The 15,885-nt window shown below is 41.5% G+C and overlaps 1 protein-coding gene across 1 annotated transcript; it reads left to right on the top strand.

Moving 5' to 3' along the window:
• Window positions 1-281: 281 nt before the first annotated feature.
• Window positions 282-1,033, top strand: LOC133298819 (photosystem I reaction center subunit V, chloroplastic). Its single transcript, XM_061498186.1, has one exon. The coding sequence runs from the start codon at window positions 356-358 to the stop codon at window positions 854-856; it is 501 nt and encodes a 166-aa protein (XP_061354170.1). The 5' UTR covers window positions 282-355; the 3' UTR covers window positions 857-1,033.
• The last annotated feature ends 14,852 nt before the right edge of the window (window positions 1,034-15,885 follow it).

Raw genomic sequence — 15,885 nt, 5'->3', positions numbered from 1 at the left:
ATATAGAAAAAATCAGAGATAAAAATATTTAAACATCTTTAAAAAATAACTTACGTGGAGCAAAGTGAGATCTTTTTCTTTCCACTTGTATAGTTGCTACCAATTTACCTACGTTCAACAATTTAAAACTACAAAGAAAGCAAGAAAATATATGTGATCCAAGACTAACCAATAGAACCAAGCCAAGTAATCAGCCAAATCTATATTCCATGGTTCACAATCACAAAGCACCTTATCTATTTCTTCAACCACCCCTTTTCATAGTATATGATCCCATCTCATCTTCTGTACTGCACAAATCTCTTGTCATAGTTTTATCTCCAAGTCTAGTAGCACAAACTCCACAAAACCAAAAATGGCAGCCTCAGCATCATCCATGATATCAACTCATCATGCCTTATCATCCACCATCCAAAAGCACCAAATCCATCATCACCTGAAGCCATCCAACGTGTGCTTCCAAGGTCTGAGACCTCTCACGAGGTCCACAACCTCAACCAAAGTGAGCACCTTCACCCCCAACAAAAGGGTTGCTAATGGGGTTGTGAGAGCAGAACTCAACTCTGCATTGGTCATAAGCTTGAGCACTGGCCTATCCCTTTTCTTGGGTAGGTTTGTGTTTTTCAACTTCCAAAGGGAGAATGTGGCAAAACAAGGTTTGCCTGAGCAGAATGGTCTCACACACTTTGAGGCTGGAGACACACGTGCCAAGGAGTATGTTAGTCTCCTCAAATCCAATGACCCTGTTGGCTTCAACATTGTTGATGTCTTGGCTTGGGGTTCCATAGGTCACATTGTTGCTTATTATATCTTGGCTACATCCAGCAATGGCTATGACCCTAAATTCTTTGGTTGATCTTGTTCCATTATGTGTTCCTTTCTCTCTTTATCTTTCTTGGTAGTTTGTAATGTGATGTATAGTTTCTATGTAAGATTCAACAAATCCAGCACCTCAGGTTGTACTATGCTAATTTGGTTTGGGTAGCAGATGCTATGATTAATGGAAAATGGGACTTCTCTCTATGTTGAATTATATTAATTTTGTTCTGCTGTTTATTTATTTTTTTGGTATAAAATATATTTATATATTCCTCTGCATAATCATGTGTAAAATTATGTGTTTGAGAACTGTATGATTTGTGTTTGAATTTAAGAATCTTTATTTGGTAGACAATTCTACTACAAATTTTCTATTATATATGCCCAGGCCTTGAAACAGACCCTCATCCACTAATCTTTAGAGCTTTTGCTTTTGGAATCCATTTTTCCCCTCTCGAAATACCAAATGTTATTCATTTATTTTTGGTAGAAATCGGCTATAGTTATGTCATTAAAACATTCAGCAATTTGACAGCACCTTGTCAGGTATTTGAGAAGGAGAAGAATTTCAGTGGTACACATTGTTACATAATTTAAGGTTATATGAGATAAAGTTGTTTACATCTAGCTATGTCGATTAGTGGACTATCTATTTGTGTCAAGGCGTGAAATCTGTGTTTTCTAAAGTTATGAACATGCAAAATAAACAGAAGAGTTCTTGAATATTTTAAATCATTTAACAAACGGCATATGCTTGCATCAACTCAAATCTACGGAGCTGTTCTAGCTTGCTTCTGTAGGTGTTTTTCCTTCTTTTATAAGATTACTTTTCTTTATTTGGTCAAGTAATTTGTGCATGGTATAATTTATTCAAACACGAAACTGCTACTACTTAGTAACTGACTAACCACTCTCCGTTAAACCTCAATCAGCGAGAGTAGAGGTGAGGGCAATTCTTTCATATCTGCAAATCATCTTTACCACTCTTAAATCATGCTACTACCCAATTTTGAACATTTCCTGCTATCATGGTGATTATTTGTCATTTCAACACCCCTTGCTTTTTAAACTTTTTTCCATCATGTGGAACAATGAGTAACTTCCACCATAAATTATTATTATTTTTTAGAAAGAGATATCGACCTTATCCATACTGATACAATCAACAACAATCAAGTGAGGAATATCTGTATATTATTGAAATCCTACGGCAATTCGAGGTTGCCGACAACTCCAGAAAAGTTTTTAGGGAAGAAGATGAGAATTCAACTACAATTGATCAGATACCCTCTACTGTAATGCTACTACAATTATAAAGAAACAACCATATTTCTATTGGGCTCCTCTACTGGCCCACGAATACAAGTAATGACTTTCCTCTCCTTATCTATTCTATTCTTCTCTCAGAATAGGCTACTGGGCCTCATCCCTTTTGGCCCACTAGCTTCATCAAATAATCTTTGGTCCACTTGGATCTCACCCTGATCCTAGCTCCCTTGCGTTGACTCTCTGTTCCACTATTGGTCTCCTTCTCTCTCTGTTTGGTCTCATTCATCTCCTCTTTGTGTTCACCGCTTCCTATCTTGTCGCCGCCTCCCATCTCTGGCTTTATATGTCCCATGTTCGTATCCGCCCTTAAAGACTCGATCTTGCCCACAAGATCTAACAAAGGATAAGCTTGCATGAACTCAGAAACCGACATCCAAGAAGCATCTTCCAACGGCAACCCAGTCCATTGGACCAAAACTTGCAGATCGGAGCTGTTGTTCCTTTGTATGGTTCGCGAGCTGACGATGGCCAACGGTTCAGTCACGGGGTGGTTGTCCCAAGCCACTGGTGGTAGTGAAAGAGGGTGAAAAATTGGATTTTTACGGAACTCCTTCAATAAGGAAACATGGAACACAGGATGGATGCGTGATGATTCCGGCAGGGTTAAATGGTAGGCCACGGGCCCGATCCGCTCGGCAATCGGAAAGGGGCCATAGTATCTTCTCCGAAGCTTGGAAAAGGTTTGGTTCCAGAGCGATTTCTGGCGGTATGGCTGGAGTTTGACCAATACCTGGTCCCCAATGTCAAACTGGACATCACAACGGTGTTTATCAGCCTGAGTCTTCATTCGATGGCGCATACGGTGCAGATTATCGCGGAGCTGTCTGAGTATGGTGTCTCTTTGGTTCAACAAGGCGTCCACGACTTCGATGGTGGTAGCCGTTCCGTCGTAGGGCTGTACTGGTGGTGGCAAGTGCCCATATAGCACTTGGAAGGGACTAAACCCAATGGAAGAGTGAAATGACGAATTGTAAGAAAACTACGCCCAAGGTAAGTACTGAATCCAGTTCTTTGGATTGTCCATTGTGTAGCAGCGCAAATACTGTTCTAACCCACGATTTGTGACCTCGGTCTGACCGTCACTCTCAGGATGATTTGCGGTGCTGAAGTGCAATTGTGTGCCACCCAGCCTCGAGAGCTCTTGCCAGAACTTACTGATGAACACCCCGATCTCTATCGGAGACGATGGAACGCGGAATGCCATGGTGACGACAAACATCCGATACAAAAAAGGAGGCCACTTTCGTTGCTGAGAAATTTCCTGTTAAGGGAGAAAAATATGCGTACTTGGAAAGGCGGTCCACAACAACCATTACAACAGTCTTTCCTTCGGACGGTGGCAGGCCGACGATGAAATCCATGGACAGATCTTCCCAAACTGCCTTTGGAATGGTTAACAGTTGGAGAAGACCTGCAGGTGACATAGGTTGATACTTTGTTACTTGGCAGGTGGGACAGGTTCGCACAAATTCCTGCACATTGAACTTCATATTGGGCCAAAAGTAGTGGGTGGAGATGCGATGCAATGTCTTCCTGATGCCTCCATGGCCACCCGCCACAGTAGAATAGAATTCATGTAATAAGGAGGTGCGAATGTCAGAGGTACTGGCTACCACAATTCGCCCTTTAAAAAAAATCAAGCCATCCTTAGAAGTATAATTTTCAAACCCATCTTTCTTTTCTTCTATGGCCTGGGCAATTTTACACAGCTCTAATTTTTCTTGGACTTCTCGTCGGATGGAATCCAATAAAGGGTTAATGCGAGTGGTTAAGGCCAATAGTTGGGACTCTGCCACGTCAGTCTTTGATTCCCCTTCGTCGATCCGAGACAAGGCATCAGCTACCTTGTTGATAGCGCCTGGATGATATTCAATGGTATAATCATATCCCAGTAATTTAACCAGAAAACGTTGTTGTTCTGGTGTCTATATTACTTGAGCCATTAGTTCCCTGATGCTATGTTGATATGTTCTAATTGTAAATTTACTGCCTAGCAGGTATAGCCGGAATTTGGCTACTCCCTCCGTGATAGCAAAAAGCTCCCTGACGTAGGTGGAGGATTGTTGCATCTTAGGGGAAAGCTTACGGCTGAAATACGCAATTGGCCTATTATCTTAACTGAGCACCGCACCAAAGCCTATTCCGGAAGCATCAGTGGTGAGCACAAAAGGCTTGCTGAAGTCCGGTAAGGCCAATACGGGTGGTGTAACACCCCGTGTTAACCCGGTTTGTTAACATGTCATCGTATTAAGCCACACTTAATTTAAAAATACGGAATATCTTTTTTCTTTTCAATTATGACGTCATTATACTTAGCCAAGTTGATTACTTAATCATTTTCATAAAACATCGCCTGTATGTAAATTGCAAAAGACATCTAACGAAAATACCTCATTAATTAAACAACATAAATATATCTCTAGTCACGGAACTACAATACGTAGACCGGACAAATCCTGATAGTTTATACAACTCCAACTAAAAGTACTAACGACCAAGTGGCTTAGACAAACCCCATGCTCATCCAAATAAGACAACAAAGCCCAACATAAGTCTCAACAGAACTAACATAATCAAGAAGCTAATAAAAGAATAGCAACAGACATATCCAGCATCCAATCATAATCAGCATATAAACAACAATATCAGCTAAGCTCCGGCCTCCTGCCGCTAGAGGTCTCAACCCCCGCATTACCTGAACCTGAAACGGTGCCCCAAACGTGGGGTGAGATCTCTAAAAAGAAATCTCAGTAAGACAAGGGGTCCTCAAGGATCTTCCACCCTAAGCTCACTTACATGTGCAATATAAGTTCTAAAGCAGTTCACGCAATATATATATATGTTCCAAAGTCGGTGTAATGCACAGATAACCATGTCATCTGTGTCAATATAATCTACTGGCCAGAGAAAATGCAGGAATACGCCTATTACCCACACATAGTGCAAGGCGCTACTTGCATCCACCCTAGTCTCACCATCTTGTATGACGCTACATACTCAGGTTTACCGTCAAAGTAGAACTACACATGCATATTATAAGGCCCTTACACTTAACAGTTCAACAACATTCCAATCATCAAAGCATGAAAACACAGCATGCATATAAACCATTCCCCTATGGGGTATGGTGGAACCAAACAATGGCTAAACCGAGGACACGAAAGCTTACATTGTAAGCTAGCTATCCAAACCCATAGTCCACACAAGCTCAAAGCCCAAAACACAGCAGATTCACAATCTGTTTCGGATCAACAATATATCAATTGTTAGTATATGGATGTCCTAGAGACAATCTTTTAATTAGATTAGGACATATGTGGACCTTTGTATTGTCGCAAATAAATAAAAGCACTATTTATCCTGTTTCATATTTTGTCTCAATATTACTGTTAATATTTTATATGAGTAACTGGATAAACCCCTTGGAATAAAATAGGTATCTCTTGAGTATCTGTGATGAGATCACGATCATGAGGATTCAAGGATACTGGATATTTATTCCTAATTTTATGTTCCTAGTCTAGAGACACTGAGAATGGGGATCAATGATCTCGGGTAAGACTAGCACGACTTATCTACTTGTATACAGATGCAAGGTAAAGACCTCATGAGCTACAGATATGGAGATGTCTTAGCTAAAGTCGTGGGTGGATCTATACGGGTATAGCTCGCACTGAACAGACCCACAAAAGAGACTCTATGAGGAAATCTCACAGAGAGTATCATTAGAGTAGTCTCTTTATATTCGGGTATGTCTTTCCTTAGACCAGAAATTATTACCTAGACTGTGTTCTAGAAGGCATGCTTTGACTGTATACCTCGTCTGCCTGAAACATGGAGACTCATAGGTATACTGTTGGGCTTGTCCTGAAAGAGCACAGGGCTAGGGTGATAAGCTGAAGGAATTCGTCAAATCTCTGTGAGAGATTAGGTTATCTGTAAACCGGAGAAATCGGGATGACATTTACAGGGACTCGGGAATCTATGCATAGTAAAAGAGATCATGAGATGATCTGCCTTTAGAGTCAGTAAATTGAAGATTCCCTATTTCGAATAAAGTTTACCCTAAACCGCAAGGGTTGATACGCTTCCTTACCCTAGGTTTTATGGGAAGGTAATCGAGACGAAAAGAAATACATACGGCAACCAAATATGTGTAATAGGATGATCAAGTCATTAATCTAACTAGCTCTGGGGCAACAAAGCATTGCTAGTGCTCTGTGTTGTCATTAAATGGGTTGTGGGCTTGTTGGGCCCGAGCCCATTTATGTCGGTGGCTATGTTGGACCTAATGGGTCACACACTAACACCTTAATGTCATGATGATATAGCATTAAAGGTATTGGGCCTAATAATGGTTGTTAACCCAAGATGAAGTTTGGAAGCCCACCTAAGAGGGAGAGGGCGCATGGTATTGTTAATGGGCTTGGATGGTCCAAGACATTACTAATTAATTTAATTAGTTAAATTAATTATCAAATATTTAAATTTTGAATTTTGAATTTGAATTTGAAATTTGAAATTTGAATTTTAAAATTTGAAATTTGAAATTTGAAATTTGAATTTTGAAATTTGAATTTTGAATTTGAAATTTGAATTTGAAATTTGAATTTGAATTTGAATTTAGAATTTAAATGTTTGAACGTTTGAATTTAAATGTTTGAATTCGAATTTGAATTGGCTATGAAAAGTTGTTTCATAACAAAAGGATAAGATGAGATATTGTTGGAACAAATCCCTTGTATCAAGAGAAGATCTATGGAGATCTCCAAGGGCTGATTTGGGGCGCCATTTTGGTGGGAGATGATTGTCATCTTCTCAAACCAACAAACTCCAATCAGATTTGGTTGTTGAGAGAATCAGTGAACTAGTTGGTTCAAACTTGAATGCAACAGCTCAAATGTATCTGGACCCTTTTTGGGCTGAATAGGGGCGCATGAATTGGTGGTCATATGATGACCATTGGTTCAGAATTTTGACTAGATAAAGACCTAGTCTTATGAGGATTCAAATGGGAGGTTGTTGGGATTTTTGAATTGCAACAACTCCACCTTTGTCTCACTCACTTGTGCGCCACTTTCATTATAAGTAAAGTAAAAATTCTGATTTGATACACTAATTCTCTCCCTCTCTTGTGCGCCTAGTTGGTGAGTTCCTCCTTAAGGTTTTTCAAAAGAACCTAGCCAATTCTTTTATATACCATTCCCACTCTTGTGAAGTTTTCATGCTGGAGACTTCACTCTTCTAAACACATATACCTAGCCTCCTTCTTCATCTATTGAGTGCATAGCAAGCCTCTCTATGGTGGTCAATTGGTGGCTTTCAAGAAAGCGTTCTTGCATCTTGACGTGGGTGGTGTGGATCAACGTTAGAGGGTTTGAACCCTTCAAACCTAACACTGATTGTCTTGGAGTTTTCAACTCACAAACAAAGGTAACATCACATGCCATAAAACATGATTCTTGATTGCATGTGTAATTCTGCATATGAAAAATTTTGTTTTTCCCTCTCACATGCTACGGCCTTCAAGGCCATTTTACTTTCATCAATATCCATACTCTACAAGCATACAACATAAAGACAACGCTTCTCTTTTACGTTTTACGTCTTAAGGCTTCTCACAAAGCCACAAGACCTTAATCACTTAGATTAATCATTACAGAAGTTCAACTTCCTCAAACTAGGGTCCACAAACCCCCAATAACCTTCTGTATGAACAATGCAGCTACTGTTCTTCAAAAATCCAGAATATCCGGATATATGTTGGGGCTATATCCGGATATCAATATTAGAATATCATATCCGGATATGCATATCCGGATATCCATATTCGGATATCTCAAAGCCCATATCTAGATATCAATATCCGAATATCATATCCGGATATCCATATCCGGATATTTCGCGACAAAATGCAGTTTCTGCATTTCGCGAGATATCCTTCCAAAGGTTGGGTTTTTCACCCTTTAAAACGTTAAAGCATGCATTTTTACTCTGTTCTAGGTTCATATATCAGTTGGTTACTTGTTTAACTCATCAAACATGCCAAGACACCATCTTTAATCAACTAAACTCATGATCAAAGGTTCAACACTTACCCAAGGCTTCAAACTCAGAAAAAGAAGGCTCTTGGAGCTCACTTGAAGCTCCCAAAGATGCAGACCAAGAAGGTGCACGAAAATGGCACACAAGATGAGTTCTTTCTTCACAAAGGTGACACTTTGAAGCTCAAAATGCCATCACCAAGGTTCCCACAACCCAACTCTCAAACTCAACTCTCAAAACTGACTTCAAGAACTCAGAATATGCACCCTCACCCCCTCACAATGATAGCTCTCAAGTGTATACAAGCTCAAAGGTGAAGAACTCAAGTAAAGGTAACAACTTGGTCAAGAAAATGGTGAAGGGAGACAATAGAACCAAGCACCAGCTGACCAGCCCCTCAAGAGTCACATATGAAGAGTGTATGGCCTAGGGTTTAGTGTCAAACTAATGCATATATAGTCACTTAACAATTAAACACACATTATTATCATAAATAGCTACGCTTAGCATTTTAATCTCAAACTCAGGATTCTGAACCTACTCAATTTTAGAAGATTTATCATATTTTTCTTATATTTTTCGCAGCACCTTTCCGGTACGCACTTTTCCATAGCCAATATCAGTTCTGGCATCATTTCTCATTATTTTAACTTGAAACTTGTTTTACAAGTCCTATATATTATTCTAAGAATATCCATGCACTTATTATAATTTTTCGGGATACTTTTTCGGTACGCATTTATACCGAGTAGCAGAACCGGTATCTGCACTTTTCGTCCGAAAAGCGACTTTCAGCATTCTTAATCACTTTCTATATTTATTTAAGTCTTCTCATAATTATTAGGGTCAATTATGGAATTATTTCCTAATTCTCATATTTATATAATTAATTTTCTTAATTAATGGTGCAGGTTCTTACGTTCACCTCACCTTTTTAGGATTTTGTCCTCAAAATCAGAAATATACCTATCTTGAAGCGCAGGATACTGCCGGAGAAGCTCGTCCTCTCGCTCCCAGAATTACCCTTTAGGAATTCTTCCCGTTCATCGTATTTCGACCATCGAAACGATCATTCTCCTCAGCTGCTTCTCGCCACGATCGAAAATTTTGAGTGGTCGACGGGAGATCTTCAGGTTCTCTCGAACCTCCACGACGTTCGATTGCACCATGTGCGAAGGATCCGCTACAGACTTGCGAAGTTGAGACACGTAAGACACGTCGTGGGTGCTGGCCAAGTTCGGAGGCAAGGCAAACCGGTAGGCAATAGGTCCTACTCTACCACGTAACTGGTATGGCCCAAAGAATCGCGGGCTCAGCTTCCTCACTCCGGGTGCCCGAACAACACCTGTGACAGTGAAAGTATCACAACACGTGCTCACCCTTATTGAACTCCAGTGGATGATGCTTAACATCAACGTAGTTCTCCTGGCGATACTGCGCCTGCTTCAGCTTTCCTCTTTTCTCTGATCATCTGACTCGGCTGGTGGTAAATTGGACAAGGTCCAAGCCAAACAACTCTTTATCTCCAACCTCAGACCAACAGGTAGGAGTTCTACACCTCCTACCAAACAGCGCCTAGTAGGGTTCCATGCCCATGCTAGCAAGGAAAACACAATTGCACACCAACTCAACCGATGGCAGGTACCTATCCCATGCTGAGCCCTGCACCAAAGTGCAAGCTCTCAACATGTCCTCCAAGACCTGGATGGTCCGCTCAGTCTGTACAGCAGTCTGAGGGTGATAGGTTGTACTCAGTAGCAACTGAGTCCCAAAAGCTCTCTGCAGCGCCTCCCTGAATCGAGATGTGAACTTTGGGTCCCTATCACTTATGATAATCTCGGGCATCCCGTGAAGCCTCACGATCTCGCGAACTACAGTTTGGCCAACTGCTTTGACGAGAAGCTCACCTTTACCGGAAGAAAATGGGCAGACTTGACAATTTGTCCACAATGACCCAAAAAGAGTCAATACCAGCCTGAGTCTTAGGCCAACCCATCACGAAGTTCATGGAAATACTTTCCCACTTCCACTACAGTACCTCAAAAGGTTGAAGCTTACCAAACGGCTTCTCGTGTTCATTCTCTTCACCTTCAGGCGTCACGACAAAAGACACGCATAAACAATGTCCTTCCTCATTCCAGGACACACCGTCCTGGTTCTTCTCCAAAAGCTCATTCTCGACTCTCATAGTCTCAATTTTGAGAAGTGCATCCTCAAACAAGGAAGTCACCTTCAAATCTTGAAACTCCTTATTGACATCCGAATACCAAACGATTTTATGGGATCACCAGTCACCTTCTCAAAAAAGTGACCTGACCCCACAACTCAAAACTACGCAACACACGAGTGAGTTTGGTCTTATTCCATGACTCTAACCTCAACAAGACTTACAATTTATAAACAATATCTTCCAAATAAATTCATATTCATTTCACTGTACTAAATCATCATCATGTTCATTTCAACCAATACATGTTAGTTAACATACTCATTTACATAGTAACGTACCTCAGTTCACGTACACCTGCAAAATTTTCAATTCAGTAACATAATAAACAAAAAACTCTAAGTAACGGTATACCTCAATCTCCATGGTATCTGCAAAATCGAGAGTAAGTCAAAGGTGAAATAACATTGATATATTACCACAGTTCATCGTACTCATATCATGCTTAACACTATCCATGGTGTTAACATGCCAACTACTCAAGACACATATCAATAATCACAAAATCCTAGAGTCATGGAGACCACTCAACTCCCAACTACTTGTACATGCACTGCCTCGCATACACAAGATTACGCGTGGGCTTGCCACAATTCCAAGTGTTCCACACTCAGTTTCCCTAAAGAGAAGTTCACATTCTCAAACAAAGCACCATCACGGTTAAGTAATGGCGTAAGGCATCTTGCCTTACGACAAAATGACCAGTGCTCCCATGGAGACACGCTCGGTCGAATGAAGTCTTTCGCCGAAAGACTCCCAACAAAATTTCTTCAACTCAGCCAATTCTGGCGGAACATCCGGTATGGAGCTAATGCAATAGACCTCACACATGGCAATAATTCAATGAAGAACGCTATCTCCCACTGTGGCTGACACTCAATAATCTCCTCAGGAAGCACCTCAAGGAATTCCTTCACCACAGGAATGCTAGTGAGATCCTCCTGTGTCCCACTCGCCAAACCTCCCAACATGACATAACTAATGTTCCTGCTCACAAGGCTCTCCTAGCCCGCAGCAATGAGATAAAAGGCGAGGAACTGACTGTGGAACCACACAGAGACATCATCACCCGCTAGGCACAACAATCTATCAATCATCACACAACTATTGGATAATCCATCCACGCCAAGGATGATTTCCAAACTTAGTCATTGGTAATCCCATTCGATCTACCGAGAACTCACGACCACCCCACTAAAGCACGACATCTCGATGTACAGTGGTAGTATCACACTTTTCTCTGGTGGCGGTAATCACCCGCAATGGTGGAGAATGCACAAACATGGGCAACTCACGTCCACAATAATCGGGGTTACAACAACGAATGCGTATCCCCGGAATCAAACAAAACATCAACAACGATCCCCAATGGAAACAGTACCTCTGACAAGGTTCGGAGCTCGGTCCGACTGCTGCCGATCTAAAGTATAAACTCTCCCCGTGGTAGGCGGCACAACAGGTGCCGCTGTAGGTGCCATAGGAATCATCTGTAACGGAACTGCCTGAATCGCTTCCATTCTCGCCGTCGACGACGGACAGTCTCGACAGTAGTGGCCCTCCTGGCCACAGCGAAAACAGATCAACTGACTGGTAGCACAACATCCTGCATGCTCCTTTCTGCACCCCGAACATCTAGGAGTGGAATGAGGTATAGAAAAACCTCCCTGCTGTGAAGAAGTCCTCTTGAATTGACTAGGTGCCCGCCTAGCAGCTAACTGCTCTCTTTTCCCTTTTCCAGCAAACTTCCCATCTCTCCAGGAAGTGGAACTGCCAATTCCTTTCACATCAGCAATCTTGGCCCTATTGGCCTTACTCGTCAAACAGACATCCTCGATGTCTTGACACTGCTGCACCAGTGTCCCGAAGTCTCTAGAAGCCGCTCCAGCAAGAGGTACAACTATCTCCTCGCTAAGTCCCCTACGGAACTTAGCAGCCAAAAAGGTCGGAGTAGGCATAGCCATCCAAAAGTGTGCAAACTTCACTAGCTCATTGAACTTGGCCATGTACTCGTCAACAGACAACGAGCCCTGCACCAACCTGTCGAACTCCCCCTGCTTCCTCTCCTGCGCATCATACAGGAAGTTCTGACCCAGAAAGCAATCCTCAAAGAATGGCCATGTCATAACATGACCCTGCATCTCGAAAGCGTGAGAGGTGTTCATCCACCACTCGTGGGCATCGCCCTCCAGCATGTACGTGGCGAACATCAGCTTCTGCGGATCAGTACACTGCATGACCCGAAAGATCTTATCAAGCGCCTGAAGCCATCTCGCCGCAGCAATAGGATCATAAGACCCATTAAAGGAAGGTGACTTATGCTTGCAAAAAGCATTAAGCCGGCGATCAATCACATCACGGTCTTCAGCAGGCTCCACATAGGGTTCCATCACCCCAGTGAGTCGACCAGTGCCCCCAACAGGGCTCTGGCTCTCGCCCTGAAGACTAGGTTGAGGCGGCGGTGGTGGCGGTGGAGGTGGTGGCAGAGGGAGCTGACCAACAGCAGGACCCGCCCTCATCTCCTCCAACATGACCCTCATCATGGTCGTGTTCGCCAGCCGGTTCGCCTCAAGAGCATCCTTCGTGGCCTTCCGGTTCGCTTCACGAGCGGCGTCCATCATTGCCACGTTGGCCAATCTATTGGCCTCCTGTATCTCAGCCAATGCAGTCAGGATTAGGTCGGGTTGACCCTCAATAGTCTCGTGAGTTCTCCTGGGTATTACCATGACTCTGCACAAGTTACACACTTTATGAGTTGATCAGGCCCACGCAATGTGATCACATGTGCATCATCATAATAAAACTCAATGGAGCAACACACAAGACAGACACAACCAAGCATCCTAGTTATTGCAATATATACAGGCTTTTCCCTAGAAAGTGCTCTGATACCATAAAATGTAACACCCCGTGTTAACCCGATTTGTTAACATGTCATCGTATTAAGCCACGCTTAATTTAAAAATGCAAAATATCTTTTTTCTTTTCAGTTATGACGTCCTTATACTTAGCCAAGTTGATTACTTAATCATTTTCATAAAACATCGCCTGTATGTAAATTGCAAAAGACATCTAACTGAAATACCTCATTAATTAAACAGCATAAATATGTCTCTAGTCACGGAACTACAATACGTAGACCGAACAAATCCTGATAGTTTATACAACTCCAACTAAAAGTACTAACGACCAAGTGGCATGGACAAATCCCATGCTCACCCAAATAAGGCAACAAAGCCCAACATAAGTCTCAACAGCAACAACATAATCAAGAAGCTAATAACATAATAGCAACAGGCATATCCAGCATCCAATCATAATCAGCATATAAACAGCAATATCAGCTAAGCTCCGGCCACCTGCCGCTAGAGGTCTCAACACTCGCATTACCTGAACCTGAAACGGTGCCCCAAACGTGGGGTGAGATCTCTAAAAAGAAATATAAGTAAGACAAGGGGTCCTCAAAGATCTTCCACCCCAAGCTCACTTACATGTGCAATATAAGTTCTAAAGCAGTTCACACAATATATATAAGTTCCAAAGTCGGTGTAATGCACAGATAACCATGTCATGTGTGTCAATATAATCTACTGGTCAGAGAAAATGCAGGAATATGTCTATTACCCACACATAGTGCAAGGCGCTACTTGCATCCACCCCAGTCTCACCATCTTGTATGACGTTACATACTAAGGTTTACCGTCAAAGTGGAACAACACATGCATATTATAAGACCCTTACACTTAACATTTCAACAGCATTCCAATCATCAAAGCATGAAAACACAGCATGCATATAAACCATTCCCCCATGGGGTATGGTGGAACCAAACAATCGCTAAACCAAGGACACAAAAGCTTACCTTGTAAGCTAGCTATCCAATCTCAGAGTCCACACAAGCTCAAAGCCCAAAACACAGCAGATTCACAATCTGTTTCGGATCAACAATATATCAATATCCATACTCTACAAGCATACAACATAGAGACAACGCTTCTCTTTTAGGTTTTACGTCTTAAGGCTTCTCACAAAGCCACAAGCCCTTAATCACTTAGATTCTGACTTAGATTAATTGTTACAGAAGTTCAACTTCCTCAAACTAGGGTCCATAAACCCCCAATAACCTTATGTATGAACAATGCAACTACTGTTCTTCGAAATCCCAGAATATTTGGATATATGTCGGGGCCATATCCGGATATCGATATCCAGATATCATATCCGGATATGCATATCCGGATATCTCAAAGCCCATATCCGGATATCAATATCAAGATATCATATCCAGATATACATATCCGGATATCATACCCGGATATTTCGCGACAGAATGCAGTTTCTGCATTTCGCGAGATATTCTTCCAAAGGTTGGGTTTTTCACCCATTAAAACGTTAAAACATGCATTTTTACTCTGTTCTAGGTTCATATATCAGTTGGTTACTTTTTTAACTCATCAAACATGTCAAGACACCATCTTTAATCAACTAAACTCATGATCAAAGGTTCAACACTTACCCAAGGCTTCAAACTCAGAAAAAGAAGGCTTTTGGAGCTCACTTGAAGCTCCCAAAGATGCAGACCAAGAAGGTGCACGAAAATGGCACACAATATGAGTTCTTTCTTCACAAAGGTGATACTTTGAAGCTCAAAATGCCATCACCAAGGTTCCCACAACCCAACTCTCAAACTCAGCTCTCAAAACTGACTTCACACAGTGGCAAGAACTCAGAATATGCACCTTCACCCCCTCACAATGATAGCTCTCAAGTGTATACAAGCTCAAAGGTGAAGAACTCAAGCAAAGGTGACAACTTGGTCAAGAAAATGGTGAAGGGAGACAATAGAACCAAGCACCAGCTGACCATCCCCTCAAGAGTCACATATGAAGAGTGTGTGGCTTAGGGTTTCGTGCCAAACTAATGTATATATAGTCACTTAACAATTAAACACACAATATTATCATAAATAGCTACGCTTAGCATTTTAATCCCAAACTTAGATTCTGAACCTACTCAATTTTGCAAGATTTATCATATTTTTCTTATATTTTTTGCAGCACCTTTTCGGTACGCGCTTTTCCATAACCAGTATCAGTTCTGGCATCATTTCTCATTATTTTAACTTGAAACTTGTTTTACAAGTCTTATATATTATTCTAGGAATATTCATGCACTTATTATAATTTTTCGGGATACTTTTTTGGTACGCATTTATACCGAGTAGCAGAACCAGTATCTGCACTTTTCATCCGAAAAGCGACTTTCAGCATTCTTAATCACTTTCTATATTTATTTAAGCCTTCTCGTAATTATTAGGGTCATTTATGGAATTATTTCCTAATTCTCATATTTATATAATTAATTTTCTTAATTAACGTTGCAGGTTCTTACAGGTGGGTTAGACAAAATCTCCTTCAGCCTAGACATAGCGTGTGCAGCCGTGGGGTTCCATGTAAATGCATCCTTCT

This window comes from Gastrolobium bilobum, unplaced genomic scaffold (assembly GCF_033153095.1).
Source record: "Gastrolobium bilobum isolate Gb01-03AN ecotype WA unplaced genomic scaffold, APGP_CSIRO_Gbil_v1 utg20712, whole genome shotgun sequence".
NCBI classification, from domain to species: domain Eukaryota; kingdom Viridiplantae; phylum Streptophyta; class Magnoliopsida; order Fabales; family Fabaceae; genus Gastrolobium; species Gastrolobium bilobum.
This window is presented reverse-complemented; position numbering and strand designations above follow the sequence as displayed.

Excerpts from the sequence above, each read along its gene's own strand:
- LOC133298819 (XM_061498186.1), top strand. The coding sequence starts at position 356 with ATGGCAGCCTCAGCATCATCCATGATATCAACTCATCATGCCTTATCA.